General features: G+C 46.1%; 1 protein-coding gene across 1 annotated transcript in view; it reads left to right on the top strand.

Moving 5' to 3' along the window:
* cdkl5 (cyclin dependent kinase like 5) overlaps positions 1–18001 on the top strand; it is a gene marked incomplete at its 3' end in the record, with an annotated part of 58396 nt that extends 40395 nt beyond the window's left edge. Inside the window, exons 11-20 of the mRNA XM_084440015.1 lie at positions 2961–3264; positions 3517–4189; positions 4375–4733; positions 5464–5571; positions 5965–6070; positions 14625–14748; positions 15460–15571; positions 15941–16072; positions 17246–17506; positions 17621–18001. Of these exons, the coding sequence (XP_084296141.1) occupies positions 2961–3264; positions 3517–4189; positions 4375–4733; positions 5464–5571; positions 5965–6070; positions 14625–14748; positions 15460–15571; positions 15941–16072; positions 17246–17506; positions 17621–18001 (2560 nt within the window). The remainder of the gene's footprint in view (positions 1–2960; positions 3265–3516; positions 4190–4374; positions 4734–5463; positions 5572–5964; positions 6071–14624; positions 14749–15459; positions 15572–15940; positions 16073–17245; positions 17507–17620) is intronic.
* Positions 18002–18604: the final 603 nt, after the last annotated feature.

Here is an 18604-nt window from a genome sequence, read left to right as displayed (position 1 = left end):
TCACATGAATTACTATAAACACTGTACCAACCAGGTCAGTTAGCATGAGTTACTATAAACACCGTACCAACCAGGTGAGTTCACATGAGTTACTGTAAACATTGTATGAACCAGGTGAGTTAGCATGAGTTACTATAAACACCGTACCAACCAGGCGAGTAGCATGAGTTACTATAAACACCGTACCAACCAGGCGAGTAGCATGACTTACTATAAACACCGTACCAACCAGGTCAGTTAGCATGAGTTACTATAAACACCGTACCAACCAGGTCAGTTAGCATGAGTTACTATAAACACCGTACCAACCAGGCGAGTTAGCATGAGTTACTATAAACACCGTACCCACCAGGTGAGTTAGCATGAGTTACTATAAACATTGTATCAACCAGGTGAGTTCACATGAGTTACTATAAACACCGTACCAACCAGGTGAGTTAGCATGAGTTACTATAAACATTGTATCAACCAGGTGAGTTCACATGAGTTACTATAAACACCGTACCAACCAGGTGAGTTAGCATGAGTTACTATAAACATTGTATCAACCAGCTGATTTCACATGAATTACTAAAAACACTGTACCAACCAGGTCAGTTAGCATGAGTTACTATAAACACCGTACCAACCAGGTGAGTAGCATGCGTTACTATAAACATTGTACCAACCAGGTAAGTAGCATGCGTTACTATAAACACCGTACCAACCAGGTGAGTAGCATGAGTTACTATAAACACCGTACCAACCAGGTGAGTAGCATGCGTTACTATAAACACCGTACCAACTAGGTGAGTTAGCATGAGTTACTATAAACACCGTACCAGCCAGGTGAGTAGCATGCGTTACTATAAACGTCGTACCAACCAGGTGAGTAGCATGCGTTACTATAAACACCGTACCAACTAGGTGAGTTAGCATGAGTTACTATTAATATTGTCTATATATATATAAATATATCAACCAGGGGCCTCATTTATCATCGTAGTTTACACACAAAATCGGGAAAAATGGTGTAAAGAAGTGTGTAAAAATGTATACACAATTTTACACCAACTTTGGGACTTATCAAAGGAAAAGTGTGTCCTGGGATGTGCATAAAGAAGGCCGTAGGCTATTGATTTCGAGAAAGTGCCCTCCCCAAACAAAAAGTGTGTAAATTACACATCCTTCAGACATGGTATACCGTGTTTTACACATTTTTTGAGGACAGGGGGAGTTGGCGACACAGTTGGTGAGCCAGTGAATTGCAATGTGTGAGGGAGAGAGGGAAAAAATAATAAGGTTTCACCCTGCTCACCCGGGCCAAACTGTGAGACGCAGAATACTGTTATCCTGTTAAGTTACAACTCTCCTTTAAATATTACCGGTTCAAATAAAACATATAGCCTAAATATTGTCTTGGAATGGATGGTATTTGTCATGATTAGGCTCCTTAGGCTACAATAGAACCACACAGTGATTTCATGACAGTAGGCCATTCAAGCGAATTTGAGAAGCCATGAAAAGCGGCCAATAAATGTGATGGACCATTATTATCATCCATATCCTCAATATCATTATCACACACACCCCTCCATGTGATCTAATTACATCTGTTGAGATTTAATAGTACCCACGGTGACAACATTGTGGCCTGTGTGATGCCATTCATGAAATTGTGATAGGCCCAAAACAGTAACGGACCCCCCAACAAAGTAGGCCATCCTACTGTACTGGCGTTCACAGTGGCGGTGATGGCCATCCACTCCGCATGTTTGGTTTTCGTGAGCTTCAAGCCATGCCTAGATGTGATTTAGACAGGATTACATATTCGGTGGGTATAATGTTCGGTGCAACATTCTCATGTACATATGATCATTACTGTATTTGGTTTATTGTTCTCTACAGGTTCTCTATTGTTCCTAAATAAATCATGCAAAAATAGCTTGCTCTTTGCACTACAAGTTCATACTGAGCATCATGCTGGATGACACAGCACAGTCAATTGACCCTTTTCACAGTAGCCATTTTGACTTGTCATTGTAGGGTGACACACTAAAGTGAATGGGCCCATTAATAACTTGATGTCACAACCATTCCATTCCATTGTTTATCCCACAAAGTCAACATTGCTGCTGTGGAAAGGGTATACAGCGGTGGTGAAAAGTATACAGGATTCAAATGTAAAGTGTGATACAAATAACATGTATTATTATTATTATTTTTATTATTTGACTCATGCAAATACCTTGCAAAGAGGGAAGATTTCCTTGCTCGCACTTCACTAACAAGTGTGTGGATCTCAGCTTCCGAGAAGCTTTTCTTCTTTCTCCTCTTGGGTGCCATTGCTTCTTCAGTTTTTTCTCTCCACACATTCCATTGCACAGGTGGTTTTTATGTGTAAATCCTTGCATCTGCTAATTTGCATAGTTACATTTGGGCTTAATGTGGGTGGGCTACAACCTTATATGGTTGTGTTTGGGCTTGTTGGAGGCGGACTGTGAGATGGACATGTTGTGGGTAAGGGGAGATTTGTCTCAGCTTACACGTTTGGCTGTGATGTTTGGTAAATCCGAAAATGGTGTAAATTTTGTATGTGTACAGATTCCTTTTGTGTGTATCCATTTAGTGTGTATCCACTTTTTTAGTAATAGTTTTACACGCTTTTTGATAAATGAGGCCCCAGGTGAGTTACTATCAGATAAACACAGTACCAACCAGGTGAAATGGAATCAGAATTAGAAAAACTTCAGCAGGGTGGAATATTGTTACATAAAATAGATAAGTAGGAGGAGGAGGATATGGCTACACAGGTCATAGACTATAGGCAGTATAGAATAGTACATCAATCAGTCTCAGACTCTGTTGCTCTGTCCCTTTCCCCCTCCCTTCCTCCCCCCTTCCTCCTCCAACCCCTGTCCTCTTTTCCTTACCTTCCTCTCCTTTCCCTCCACCTCTTCCTCCTCTCCCTCCACCTCCAGGAGTCATGCCAGTAAGTCCTCAGGTCACCGGCGCTCCGGCGCCAAGGAATGCTCCAGCCTCCCTCGCCATGGCGACCTTCACCTAGGCAATGACAGCTTCCTCAATGGCAACAAGCCTGTGTCCTCCAGCCTCAGCCCCACCCTCCATGCTAAGAACTACATTACCCAGACTCTTGCCTCCAGCCTCAGCCCCACCCTCCACCAAAAGAGCTACGTTACCCAGACTCTCAACCGGGCAACTTCCTACAGCAAGGACCTGGCCAATCATAACTTGCCACACCTTCTCAGCCCCAGGGAGACCAAGGTTGGGGTTTATGTGTCTCTTAAAGGTGGACCCTGGAATGTGACCTCACACTGTTGGTCTGCCTTTAAGTTTACTGATTTACTGTTTTTTTGTGTTTAGTGTTGATTGTATAAATGAAATATATAATAATGAGATTTCAAACAATCATATTATATAACTCTTGTTTTAGGCTGACATTTTTGCAACATGATTAATTAATTGATTGATTGATTGATTGATTGATTGGTTTATTTATTGATTGGTTGATTGAAGGGCAAGACGGTGTTTGACTTCAACCTGGGGGCTCCACTGCTGGGAGGTCCCAAGGTGTTGGACCCCCTGTGCCCCATAGGGGGGGGTAAATACCCAGGCAAGTCCTCTTCCTCCCGCTCCTCCTCCTCCTCTCAGCCGGCCGGCCGCCACCCCCCTGCCCCCTTCCTGGAAGGAGGTAAGACCAACACGCTGCAGTCTGTCGGGGACAAGCAGCATGGCGGCCGCAGCCATGGAAACCATGGCAACCACTGCAGCAAGCTAGACTCCGCTCACGGCTCCATGTCGTCGTCCTCCAAGAGCTCGGCGTCCTACCTCAGCCTGTCAAAGAGCCACAGCACCCTAAGCGAGGCTGCCGGCGCCGCTATGGCCACCGGCGCCAAGTCGGTCAGTAACCTTAGCGACTCGCGGCTGCACCCGGAGGAACCCGCAGCCTCCGTAGTCACCGGCGCCGCTGTAGCGACGGGCAGCGGAGGGAGGTTTTTCCCTGCCAGCGGCCTGGACCTCAAACTCAACGCCCCCCCGGGATCCTCTGGCCCGCCCGGAAGTCCCTCGGGTCACCACGGTGATCGGTCTGGTCATAGCCCAGCCTCCCGAGGGGCAGGGGGAGGAGCCAGGATGGAGAGCAGCACGCTAGACTCCTCTCGACGACCTCGACACAAAGCCTCCGCCCACGGTAGGAAAACTGAGATATGGAAAGAGGGAGGGTTGGTTGGATGGATGGATGGATGGATGGATGGATGGATGGATGGATGGATGGAATGAATGGATGGATGGAGGGAGGGAGGGAGGGAGGGAGGGAGAGATGGATGTATATACCTACTACACTGTACAGCGCTACATGCTCCTGTTCCCCCCCAGAGGAGGCCAAGGCGCCGGAGCTGCTGGACCCGGGAGGAGGTGGGGTGGCCCTGGCCCACCACCACAACACCCTACCGTCCGCCCACGAGTCCCACCCCTACGGCCTGGGCTACACCTCGCCCTTCTCCTCCCAGCAGCGGCCGCACCGCCACTCCATGTACGTGAGGCGGGAGCGCCACCGGCCCCACGGGGGCGGCGCTGGGGAGGCGGGCGGCGTGCCGGGGGGGCTGCTGGTCGGGCAGGGCGCGCCGACCAGAACCAGCAGCCTGCAGATGCTCTCCCCTCTGCTCCAGCACCGCTCCCTCACCAGACCCTCGCTCTCCTCCTCCAGAGAGGACTGCACCGACCACATGGGCAGGGTCAGTAGGCAGACGCGCACGCACACACACACACACACACACACAAATACACACAAACAAATATGCATACAGAAGCACGCACACACAGTTGCATACATACACACGCCTGCATGCATTCACACACACACACAGACCTGCCCACATGCACACACATAAACACACTTGATAATGTAATAGCTCTTTACCATTTACATATCAAACCATACCGTACCCGTACTGGTTCGGTTACGAATGCTTTCCCACAGTATTTGGGTACGGTATGTACTTTGGATAGGACCCCCCCCCCCCCCCCGCAATATACTGTACAGTACCTGATACTGGTACACTCAGAATATGTGTTTCAATCTGTCTCTGTTTCTTCTGTTCTGGCCTTCACTGCTCCTCACCAGACCTGGGTCAAAACACTTGCTTTCACATGCTCCACTTCAGGTGCACTTGATTTACCGGGCCTCTCGACAGATGACCATTACCATCACACAACAGGGCAAACTCTACCCACTGGGCGGGCTAAACCAAGCGCATCTATAGTGCTGCAGTCATTGAAAGCAAACTTGGTTATTTTGACCCAGATCTGCTCCATGGTCCCGTCTACTTCGGGTGAGGGGGAAGGGGAGTGCGTGAGTGAGTAAGTGAGAGAGTGAAAATGAATGAATGGCTGAATGGGTGAAGGAGTGAGTGGATGAGTGGGTTAATTAATGAGCGGCTGTACGTCTATGTGTGTCGTCTACAGGGCGAGCAGCCTCCCCCCAAAGAGACGGCCCCCCACCCCCGCGCCCTCATCAAGGAGCCCTCCAGGGACAGCTCCACCGCTTTTCACACACAGCGTTCTAAGAACGAGGTCAAACACCAGCCTCACATACACACACACACACACACAAACACCAGCCTCACATACACACACACGCACACACACAAACCCCTGCCCCCCTCACACACACACACAAGCACACACACACATGCCATCATCAGTCCAGCAAGCGCGCAGTCTGCCTTGATCACATTTTAGCCTTTTTGTCTGTCTCCAGCCCTGGTAGCCACCAACAAATAACACAATATTTATTTATGTTGGTTCTACATCTCCGCATGTCCCTTTATGTGTGTGTGTGTGTGTGTGTGTGTGTGTGTGTGTGTGTGTGTCTGTCTGTCTACAGTATATAACTGTGGTATTATTGTAACCCCATCCCCACCTCTAACACTGTCCCAGGTTGATGATGTCATCTGTGTGCACTAGATGGGGATGTACCACGATGCCCATGTGGAGGACATGGGCTCATCTAAGGAGAACTGTATGATCTTCACTGAGTCCATGCCCAGGAGGGTGGGCAGCTTCTATAGAGGTAAGGATATGGTTGACTATGAACAGGTTACAGTTATAATACCTCACACACCACAAACACCTCATACATCCCACACACACACCTCACACACACACCTCATACACCTCATGCACCACACACACCTCACACACACCCATACTTGCCAACCCTCCTGATTTTCAGTGCCCTCTCCCGGTTTTCTCCCGGGGTCATATTTCTCCCGCATTTCTCCCGATTTCTGACAATCAGATTTACTCACGAGTCACGACCTGTTTCATTCTAACATAACGCTCCAAATTTTACTGTTTCCACTCAGACTTCAATAAAGCTACACTGTTGTTTGGTTTCCATAGTAGCTGTAGTCCGCGCGTGCGCTACAGGACTTTCTCCCTGAGGATCTAGCGTCTACCGTCTCTTGACTGACAGAAGAGAGAATGAACTCTTCAAAGAAAAACCAGTCCAGATCCAGCCTGGCTTATGTGTGTTGGCTGGCTTGTTTCTGTGCGGGACTGGTAGGACGGTGATGTTTGATAAATAAAGATAGGTCTTGTCGCCTGGACACATCAGTTCCAATGCTTCCAATGCTAATCCAGCACAATAAGAGCGGGATAGCCAGTTAGCTCATGGGCTCACAACAACTAGCAGCAGCTTCCATAACATTAATGATAGTGGTCAGTGGCTAAAGCAGTTACACGGATGATAACATAGTCATCCCCACCAGAAACCCCGGTCTCCTGGGTGGGAGTCCAATGCTTTCACCACTACTCTACTTGTGCAGTGGAGATCGGCGACGGCGGGTGGGTTTTGGTGTCCTTCTTCCAGTCCCTAGTGTGGGTTGGGGTTAGAATATGGGTTGGGGTTGGGACAGGATCTGGTCTATAAGGCAAGGGGTAAAGGTTGGAGTGAAAGGATGAACATGTAGAGGTTTGGGGTATATTCCCATAAAGTCATCCCCACCGGGTCTTCAACCCCAGTCTCCAGGGTGGGAGTCCAATGCTCTCACCACTACTCTACTTGTGCAGTGGAGATCGGCAGGTTGATTTTAGTGTCCTTCTTGATTTTGGTGTGCTGGGACCAAGGCTCCGAACCGGTTCAAGGAACGGAAACGAAAACCGAAAACGAACGGTATTTTACGAGGAACAGAAACAGGAACGAAAACGAAATGGTCTTTAATTGTTCCAGAACAGAAACGTTAATTTGAAATCTTTAAAACCGGTTAATAACGTTATTTTTTCGTTCTTTGTAGTAGGCCTATATAACTTAAAAATAATTGTAAAAAAGAAGAAAGCTGAGCCTTTTATGTCCGAATAGGCTAAATTAAATTAATTAAATTTGTAGCCTACATCTTGTCCTGTTTTTGTAATGTAGCCTAGGCCCCTAAATCTGTTATTTCACAGTCAGGATCTTAAATGCTTGCTTAGCGAAATGAAGAGATTTAGATATTACAACAACACACACCATGCATAGCCTAGTTCCGACTAGGGATGTGTGCAGCGACTATTTTCACTGATGACTAGACGGTGGTTTTGTAACCAATTACATGACTAGTCTAAAAACAGGATTCCCAAGTTTCTACAACAAGTGCTAAAGAAAAAAAGAAAAATTGACGATGTTTCTCAAACTCTGCAAGCTAAGATGCATGACTATTCTTGATGTTTCCCAACCACTCAGCGGCAGCCAATTTGCACGCGTTGCGCAGGGCTGTCACACACTCTCCTTTGTTTTCCAGTGCAAAACAGTAGTTCAGCCTGTCCTTACAGCTCATTACTTAGCAAAGATATCAATGTGATTTATTTTGTTTAATTGAAGAAGAGTAGGCTAGCCTATAGCCTGTAATGTTTCAGTAGGCTAAAACTAGATTTCACATAAAGACCACGGATATCAGAGAGGGCAATAACGTTCGAAGGCAAATTTATTCCAACATTGGTCCACAAAGAATGATGCAAATAATAAAGTGAAAGAAATAATAGCCTACTGTGCAAATATAATGTTTTATATGGACCTGCCTACTGTGCAAATATAATGTTTTATATGGACCTGCGTGTCTGCAATAAAGTTCCTCTATCTTTATAACCAACATTCAGCGGAAGCCAATTTTCACTCGTTGCGCATCTCGCTCCAAGTATGGTTTGGCTATTTAAAACACGGAGTACAGTTGCTTGGATGTATACTAGTATGCATAAACCTATGTTTTGCGAATTTAATGGTCTGCCTCCTTCAGAGTTCAACTCGGCAATTAGGCTGTGAAAGCGAGCGCGCCTCTTGGAATCTAGTCATATGCCTATTGTTGCACAGATTTCTGTCACGTCTTGATTTTCACAAACCAAATGATTAGGCTACAATAATTAATATGAGCACACTTTAGTGACAATGTGCCGTGCAACCCTGATCATTGAATAGCATAAGTTAAATGACTATAATATTAAAGACCGCGGATGTCAGACGATAGGCTACGTATTACGCGTATAGGCGCCAAATCCGGAGCTCCCATACAAAAGGAACGCAGCATAAACAATAGGGATTGTGCAGATGAATGAATGAGGTGACTAATTATTTATAAATAACATAAAACATTACAAAACGAAATAAAAACAAACAATAGGCCTACAGGCGCAGAATAAAATAGCTTGCAGCAACAGTACAAGAAAATATTTGTACAAGAAATACTGTAGGCCTATAGAGTCTTAATAGGCTAACACCCCCGGAACGGTGAACGGAACGTTATTTTTCGTTCTTAACCGGTTCAGGAACGCTATGTTGGTGGCGGAACACGAGAACGGAAACGTTAAATATTCTGGTTCTGCTCGGAGCGAACCGATTGAAAAATAATTTCGTTTTTAAGCCCTGGCTGGGACTACTGCCTCTTGTGGTGCCAACAGAGAAATGCAGGCCAACATTGTCCGCAGTAACGGAGGGAGGGAGTGATAACCGGACGAACGCTATACTAGGTGCGCTGGCTTACAGCCACGCACAAAAAAGCATCAATACATTAAGCTAATTTCTCCATCACCACTTAAAGCTGTGCCAGTCAACAGTCAGTCTAATCACTGAAAATAAACCACATGTAGGCGTAGAGTGACTGGTGCATCACATCCTATACAAAAATGAATTACTATAGGATTTGAAGTGTCCTACTCCTATTGTAATGAGGACTGTCTGTCTATAATGCAGTAGCGTACTGTGGGGTCTTGCACAGGGTCTTCTCCGACATTGTTATTACAGTAGGACCCCACTCATCCGAACTTCAGTGATCCGAACCTCCCGGTCTACCGGACAGGCTTAAAAAACGTTTTTTGTTTTTTTTGCCTGCTATCTGGTTACTGGTGGGATTTTCATTACAGTACTGTACCCTACTGTGAATAAAAACAGAACTGTATGTAGACCTACATGTAGCCTACTGTCACGTTTCATTTCTTTGTTACTCTAATGTCGAGCGCAAAATGCAAACGAGTCTGCTGCGCGAGAGCTGCATTCCTTGGTAGCCAGAAAGCGCGTCAGCAACCTGAAGCAGAGGAGCATCGAGTCATTTTTCGTTCCCAGTTAATGGACTTCAGGAACACAGACGTGTTGTGGGCATGTAGATTAGCCTACTAGACCTACTGTATTTGTTAAATAATAGCCTGCAGCCTAGGCCACGTGAGCCTACATAGGTTGTTTTAGAGACTTTATTTTAGGCTACAATAGCCTAAGACACGACAACTTGTCTGTCATTTTATTTATTTATTTATTGATTATCATTTGCTCTAATTGTTCTAATGTTGGGTTGTTTTTAGGCTATACCATGTTGTTCTGCGAATACAGTAGCCTATCGATGCAGCGTACGCCTCATTTGAGAATAAAGTACTGTATTTGATCAAAGCTGGCACTCAAGTGGAAATTTGGTTATTTTATTATAGGCTACTGTAGGTCTATTATAGGCTAGGCTATATGAGTTTAGTTGGCTATTTGATTGCAATTTTGATGCATTTTTACAAGTAATTAAGGGTATTTATTGGTCTATTATGAGTATATGAAACAAGTGTACCACTTATTGAATTTGGTGCATTTTAACATAAGTTTCAGTCATCCGGACATTTCAGAGATACGAACGACCTTCGGTCCCGTTGGGTTCGGATAAGTGGGGTCCTACTGTATGATGCAATAGTGACACATAGATGTGTTCAGGACAGAACCTTCATGAAGCGTGAGACATATCGGATAATGAATGGAGGACTTGCTGTTTTATGGCGAAATAAATAAATAAATTTGGCGGGGCGCCGCGGCAAGGGTGTTTGGTGAAAACTAATTTTTTTTGCTGACTTCCTGTTGGATGTTGGGTATAGCTCCAAGAGACATTTAGTGTGTCTTGATGAACTACATATGCCCACCGAATTTCGTTCTCCTACATCAAACTGAAAGGTGGGGCTCGCCATTTTACATTTTCCAGGGGGCGCTCTTGAGCCGTTTTGCCACGCCCTTTTCCGTCACCCATGAATTATCAAATTTTTCACCAGGACTGACGTATCTGCAAAGTTTAATCCGTTTTCAGCAATGTTTAGGCCGCCAAAAAGGCATTTGTTTGGGGAGAAGAAGAAGAAGGTAGGAGGAGAAGGAGAATAATAATAATAATCCTTACAATTTCAATAGGGCCTCGCACCGCCAGTACTCGGGCCCTAATAAAGCATGGAACGAGAAGCAGTGGGATGTCACGGATATCGCCACGGCTAGCGGGAGTGGTTAGGCACGATGCGCAGCGGAGAAACAGGAGGCCTGTCTCTTTAGCAGTTGTCTCGCTTGTACCCGAGGAGAGATTGGTGACACGAGGCTAGGTTACAGAGTATTTTACCACGGCTGCTAGCCAATCAGAATCAAGTATCCAAACTCTCCGTTGTAGAATTGTATTTAATCAAGAATACACTGCCTGCTCCCATGCCAACTTCGCTAACACCGAGATAACATGTGGCCCCCCACATAACAAATCCCAATTTAACCCCTGGTAGTTATCTAAGAAACAGGTTAATCTTTCTTTTTTAAGTAGGCTAATGAAAACAAAAACAGATGAATGTCTTGTCCCACATTGTCGTGGTCTGTTTGTGTTACAGCATGGGTTCCCAAACTCCATCAATGTGGGCCTCCCCTCTGAAAACAGTGACACACCCGCGCCCCCAACCCCCCAAATTTGTCCATTATGCAAGGCAGCGTTAGCTAGCCCATAACGTTACACAGCTAAGTTAGCTCGGTGGCACCTGCTGCTAGTTAACGTTACGCAATATAATTTTAATACACTGACACTAATCGACTCCAAGCTTCTCAAAATAAGGCTAGCTAGATTCTGTAGGCCGAGAGGATTCCAATTATGTCCACATCTTGGCATTTGGTTGATTTCACTGACCGCTAGATCCACGAGAAGATGACCAGTGGGCATTTACATCCTTAACACATCGGCTGCAAGTGGGATATCCAACTGAATGGGAGTCAGAGGTGCGGTTATTCTCCATGCCTGTAACGAGACAAAATCAACTCGAAACAGCTTGAGTCTGGTCTTGCTGGATTCTCTGGGCCGAGACAAATCCAATAATGCTCAATGTCCCTGGCCGTTAGATCAGCGAATAGAGAGAGGTATGCTCCCACTGAACTGGAGTGCTTATAGTCATTATATTTCACAACATAACAATGGATCAAATGTCAACCCATGCATCATGGGTGTGGGACAAAGATTTAGTGTGCACTTGTTCTTATATGACAAAAGGAGTTGCCTTACCATTTTTTGCTCTACAGGCTGCCAATATTTTCTCAGTTCTGATTGGCTGTGTCCCGTCCTTCCAGTCACCCTTCCTGGCGCCCTATTGGCCCCATGGAAATTCGGTTATTTTATTATATTTTTATTATACTCCTAATGCCCCCTAACCCCCCCACCCGCACACCCCGTACACACACGCAGATAGGGAGAGAAACTACGCACGTAGGGGTCAGTGGAGTCTGGTGGGTCCTAGAACCGGGTAAGCCAGGACCAACGAAGCACGTACGCATGCGCAGCACCCACAATTTTTTGGGGGGTGCGCTTTCAAAGCATGTCCTGATGGGTTTCACAGCACCAGAAGGGCGCTGAGCATTGGCATTTATATGTAAAAACATACAGGAAAACTATAGTAGCCTAGGCTTCTGATGTTTGTTTTTTTAAACACATCAACAAAGGCCAATAATTTGAGAGCGAGCTAATAAGAGGGCAATATTTAGCCCGAAACAACCAAGCTTTTAGGGACACACTAAATAAACTACAGAGCCATTATATGACAACAATGGCCAAGCACCACAAAGAGAATGACAGGACGATAAAATACAACGCCTTTTATTAAACTGAAATAGCCCTGCCAGTGCTAACCATCTCTGGGCTACTGTATTTAACATAATAACATCGCATTCATAAGCCATCGTTCTGACACCATAAGGGGAAGCTTGTCAACGACATGCGACAACAGGTCCTTATCTCTCACATAGCAGTAAATTCACGCACATTGCCAACATGATCAATCTGAAATGCATGCGGTTGCGTGTCCACCGACAAGCTGTATTTTAGGGCGCTATAGGGACGAGAAAATAACTTACCTGATATAAAATGGGCACGTCAACGCGGGCATTTCTGAATATGTCCTCAGTCCAGTCCGTAGGCTACGCTTAATGGCTTGTAGCCACAGGCGACTCCAATTCTGAAAAGGCCGGTTTCCTCTTGAAACGAATAAAGTTTGCCACTAGAGCGCCGATTTGTACACCCGTAGACACAACAGCCAGACATATTGATGGTACTGTATATAAAATACTAGTCTTTGCACTAAAATACGTCTCGCTCTGAACTCATCTGTCACCCCCTGCTTCTGTTTCAAGAATGCGCGCGCATACATAGCTGGGTCTATAATGAACAAATATGACCCACGCTCTATTTTAACAAATGCTGGGTTTTGAAGCCTTGGCGCTACCAATAAATAACTTATTTAGACGCGTTCTGTCTGAGTGAAATTATTTTTCCGAGGTAGTCTTCTTCTGTGGTGGTGGCGGTGCTTTGAAGCTTCAACCCAGCATTTGTTAAAATAGACCCTTTTGCTTAGGTAAGTGAAGTTTCATGTTTATCTGACACGCCTCTCCTAACTAGGCCGACACCGATTTATTTTGACGGCAAAGTGAATGGACCAGCAAAGGACTGTTGTCTGGCATGAGCGAGCGGAATGCGACAACGGGACTGAGAAGGGCTACATTTTAACCAGACATTCCAGTGAAACCAGGTAGTCAAAATAACTTACCCGATATACTGTAAAATGGGCACCGCAAACGCGGGCATTTTTGATGATGTCTTCAGTCCAGTCCGTACGCTTAATAATGCCGATTTCGTCTGTCTTCCTCTGCTACTGTTTCAAGAATGCGCGCGCATACTTGTGCTGACTAGGCTGTAAAAGGGTCTATAATTAACTAATATGACCCACGCTCGTTACATAACTTCTATAACATCCAGTGACAAAATATGTCATGCTACCTTGGTATGTCCACACCAAGCATTGAACTCACAACCTTCGCGGTGATAGGCAGCGCACTATCCACTCGGCCACAGCTGACCTGGGAAATCTGTGGAGTCTTTTTGTTTTGATGTTCTAGGACCACTGCCTCTTGTGGTAGCAACAATAGAACTGCAGGTCAACAACGACAACAGGGAAGGACAGATAAAAAGGATTCCCTCTTCTTGGTGTGTCGGCTTACAGCCAACACACAAAAAATACTCATGTAAATTCCAGCCTCAGTCGAAAGTAGAGTTTACATTTCTCACCGAGAGCTTTAGAGGAAAGGGATATTCTTTTTGTAAACTGAGTAGACTTCTGTATCGAGCATGGTGGTTGCACAGACGTGAAGCACCACCGAGACACCGAAAAACAAAAAGGCCGCGACACAGCACCAGGGTCAAACAAGCATCGTCGGCCTGATAGGTAAAGGTAGACCTGATCCTGTCATTTAGAGGGCATGCACCTAGACTCCATGGTGCAGCCGGGTAAAAAGTAAACTCTTATAACTCTTATTTGAAATGAATGTAGGTCTATATGATACTGATATATACTAATATATATGATACTGATATGATCTGATACTGGTATATTTGATACTGATATGACTAATATGATACTTATATATACTAATTTATACAGATATTGCCCATTCAATTTCAGTTCAATCCCTCATGAAATACAATATAAATCCTGTTGCTGTGTGCTTTTTTATTTATTTTATTTTTAAAATCCTTTCCATAATGTCAGTAGGATACAGGAAAATGTCTCAACCCCCCCCCTCTTTTGGTTTTGAAATGCTCGATATTTCTGAGGTCTCAAGGTTGGCAAGTATGCACACACCTCATACACCACACACACCTTATACAACTGACACACATCACAACACATCTCACACACACCTCACCTCACATCAGCCAGCTAGTTAAGTTGAACCTGGTTTCTCCCCCCCCCCCCACCCTCTCTCTCTCCCTCTCTCTCTCTCTCTCTCTCTTTCTCTTTGACTCTCTCCGCTCTCTGTCCCTGTCTCTCTCTCCTCCCCCTCCCTCCAGTCCCCTCCCCCAGACCAGACAACTCGTCTTTCCATGACGGGACGGGCCAGAGCCGGGGTGTCATCGTCCCGGGAGACAGCGTTGCCATGAGCAACCACTCCAAGCGCCAGACGGGCTTCGAGTGGTGAGCCGTCCAAAGTTAGCCCGTGGAGTCTGGTGCTAGGCTAAGTTAGCCCATTAGTGGAGTCTGGTGCTAGGCTAAGTTAGCCCTCTTAGTGGAGTCTGGTGTTATGCTAAGTTAGCCCATTAGTGGAGTCTGGTGCTAGGCTAAGTTAGCCCTCTTAGTGGAGTCTGGTGCTACGCCAAGTTAGCCCATTAGTGGAGTCTGGTGCTATGCTAAGTTAGCCCATTAGTGGAGTCTGGTGTTATACTAAGTTAGCCCATTAGTGGAGTCTGGTGCTATGCTAAGTTAGCCTATTAGTGGAGTCTGGTGCTATGCTAAGTTAACCCATTAGCGGAGTCTGGTGCGACTCTAAGTTAACCCTCTTGAGTCCGGTGCTACTTTAAGTTAGCCCTCATAGTGGAATCTGGTGCTACTCTAAGTTAGCCCTCATGGAGTCTGGTGCTACCCTAAGGCCAGAGCTGTGAGCCATGAGCCATAGGTTGTCTTATACAGTATAAACTAGGCTTAAGTTTATAAAATACTTTAGTCTCGATCTGGACCAGTAAGGCCGAATCCTGCTTGCATTCCTCAGTCTCTGCCAGGAGCATTTGTTATTTCTGTAAAATGTGTTTCTGCTCTCCCACTCCATCCCTCTATTCCTCCACAACCTGCATCCCCCTGTCCCTTCATCAATCCCTCTCTCTCCATCTCTCGTTCTTTATTCCCCCCCAGGACCAGTCCGGAGGCTGTAGTCCTGCCCCCCCCTGAGCTGCCCAGAGAGAAGGAGAGACAGGGCTTCTTCAGAGCAATAAAGAAGAAGAAGAAAAAGAAGAAGTCTCAAACAGTAAGGTCATCCACACAAGAACAGTGGGTGTATGTTTAGAGTGTATGTTATGCTATTCTTGATACATGTGTAGAGTGTGTGTGTGTGTGTCTTTGTGTGTATGTGTGTTTGTTCTTGATACAGTACATGTATAGAGAGTGTGTGTGTGTGTGTGTCTGTGTGTGTGTGTATATGTGTGTGTGTGTGTGTGTGCGTGTTCTTGATACATGTGTAGGGAGTGTGTGTGTGTTCTTGATACATGTGTAGAGTGTGTGCGTGTGTGTGTGTGTGTTCTTGATACATGTGTAGAGTGTGTGTGTGTGTGTGTGTGTGTGTGTGTGTGTGTGTTCTCGATACATCTGTAGAGTGTGTGTGCTCCTGTCCCCCCAGAGAGAAGTGGAGGAGAGCAGGAGTCCCAGCATCAGGAAGAGTCTCTTCCCTCTCTTCTCCTCCAAGAACAGCTTGAAGCACAACTCCTCCGTCAAGGTTCTCCCTTTGGCTGCACCCATGGTACACACACCTGTATACTGACCCCTATCTGTGGTGTGTGTGTGTGTGCGTGCGTGCATGCGTACGTGCATGTGTGTGACCATTTTGTGTTGAGCTTGGTCATGACAGTGCCAGGTTGAGTCATCATTACATGCCATCATCAGCATGTGATGCGTGTGGTGCCGTCACTCCCTGGAAGGACCCCCACAGCTTTCCAGAGCTGTCCCTGGCAAAGCCTGCTCGGAATACCTGCATGTCGCTGTCCGTCTTTGTTGAGGTTGAGTCTCTGGCTGAGTTCCAAATCACACTTCTACATACTTCTACTTTTTACTTACTACAGCTGCCCTTAGAAAGTATGTACAGTACTTTGCATGCAGTATGCATACAAATGGGACATACAAGCCTACTTCAAGACAATTTACAGAATCCTTTTCTCACCAACCAGGTATCGATAGCAGGGATTTTAAAGCAGGCTAAAAGCTATTGTAATTTTGTCTCTCTCGAAGGTTAATTGCTTATGTCACTTCATTATGTTTTTATTTAGTAACCATGTAGATTCCCAATATGTGGTTGGTTTATCTCCCAATATGTGGTTGGTTTATCTAAATAACCCATTTGTAAATCTGTTCCTCTTCTCTTACATAAGAGGGAAACCAAACTGACTGTCATTTGTGTCTGGATGGTGACAGGCAGTCAAATAACGTAGCCTATCTACGTATATATGTCCAACAAGATTAACATTTATTTGGGTACACAAGCTGACATAACCAGTGGTGGCATTTCGTTTTGACAACTGATAAATTGATAATGATGATACTAGAAATATAAAAACACTCATGTTGTTAAACCACATCATCATTGCATCACTGTCAATGCGCTGTCTGTGGCATCTCGGCGGCTCTTGACAAATCTTCCACTGTGCAGAGGATTGTGGGTCAGAATAGCCAGAGAAGCATGCAGGCTTGCATACTGTAAAATGCGAACGGATGTAGAAGGTGATCCTGGTATTTCTGTCATACTGCATTTGGCATACTAGGTACTGGGACACTTTTTTGGGCGGGGCTGGCGACGCCCCTAAAAATTGCTTTTTGGCATACTATATGGAAGTACTGTATGCAGTTCAGAACGCAGCCTCTGTGTCTGTCAGCCCTGCTGTGTCGGTTTGACCACTCATGCCCCCCCCCACCGCCTCTGTCTGAATGCTAGGCTCCTGGCGACGGACCGGACCACCTGGCCATGCAGAGGGGGGTGAAGCCCTCATCTCATCATGGCGGTCGCCGCAAGAACCGCGAGCGGTCGCGAGACAGAGACCGCGAACGAGAGCAGAGCCGAGAGAGGGACAGAGACAGAGAGAGAGAACGCGAGAGGGAGAGAGAAAGAGAGAGAGAACGAGAGAGAGAAAGAGAGAGGGAGCGGGAGAGAGTCAGTGATTGGCTACCGGAGAAGCAGGTCGACTCACACTCTCAGGTATGTGGATGTGTGTGTGTGCGTGTGTGTGTGAGTGGATGTGCGTGTGTGTTTTTTTCCAGAGTTCTTTCCCCAGTACAACCTCCTTACCCTAACTACGACCTCTCCCCTCAGAACCAACCACTGAAGTCCCTCCGTCGTCTCCTCCACCTATCCCCTTCTTCCTCCAGCCAAGACCCACCACCTGCCCCTCCCCCAGACCTGCGCTTCCAGACGCCGCCCCCTGGCCAGGCTCCTCCCCCTCTTCCCCGGCCCAGTGAGGGGCGGAGTCACCAGAGCAGTAGCTCAGCCCAGGGAAAGAGCCGGAAGACCAGTTATCCAATCCCAGGACAGATAGAGTCTAGCTGGCACGTGTCGGCGCTGCAGAGGGCCGAGGTGATCCAGTACCCTGCAGAACAGCTGGGGGTCAAGCAGGGCCAGAACGGACCCGCCTTCACCAGAGCCACCAGAACCAGGATACCCAACCTCAACGACCTGAAGGAGACTGCCCTGTAGGCCTGGGAGAGGGGTATGGCGGAGTGAGTGAGTGAGTGAGTGAGTGAGTGAGTGAGTGAGTGAGTGAGTGAGTGAGTGAATGAGTGAGTGAGTGAGTGAGTGAGTGAGTGAGTGAGTGAGTGAGTGAGCAAATGTGTGAATGAATGAATTCATGAATGTTGTGTTTAATTAGTTATACACTGTAGGGAGGCGTCCACCCCTCTTAAGCCCTGGTCTTGGTGCCACGTTCTCCTCATTTGGTTTACATACAGGACTCTGGGAGGTTGGTTTACAAACAGGACTCTGGGAGGCGCAGCTGATCCTAGATCAGCCAGGAGGGAGGCAGTGGGGATGCTCCGCTGGCCTCTATGCTGCCATCCTCTGGCTGCTGGATGCTACTAGGACACTACTGACGGACTAATGGCTGCCTATCACTCTTTTTGAAGCTCCAATATTTGATAGAATTTATATTGACAACATTTATGAGATAATTTTGTTTGATTTAGATTAAAAGGACAAACTATGAATGATATGTACATTGGAGATTAACAGTATTATAGAATGAATAAATGTCTAACTGCAAGAGCTTTAGTTTCTACATGAAAAGAAGACTAGCTAGATATT

The sequence above is a fragment of the Borostomias antarcticus genome, assembly GCF_949987555.1.
Source record: "Borostomias antarcticus genome assembly, chromosome: 6".
NCBI classification, from domain to species: Eukaryota; Metazoa; Chordata; class Actinopteri; order Stomiiformes; family Stomiidae; genus Borostomias; species Borostomias antarcticus.
This window is presented reverse-complemented; position numbering and strand designations above follow the sequence as displayed.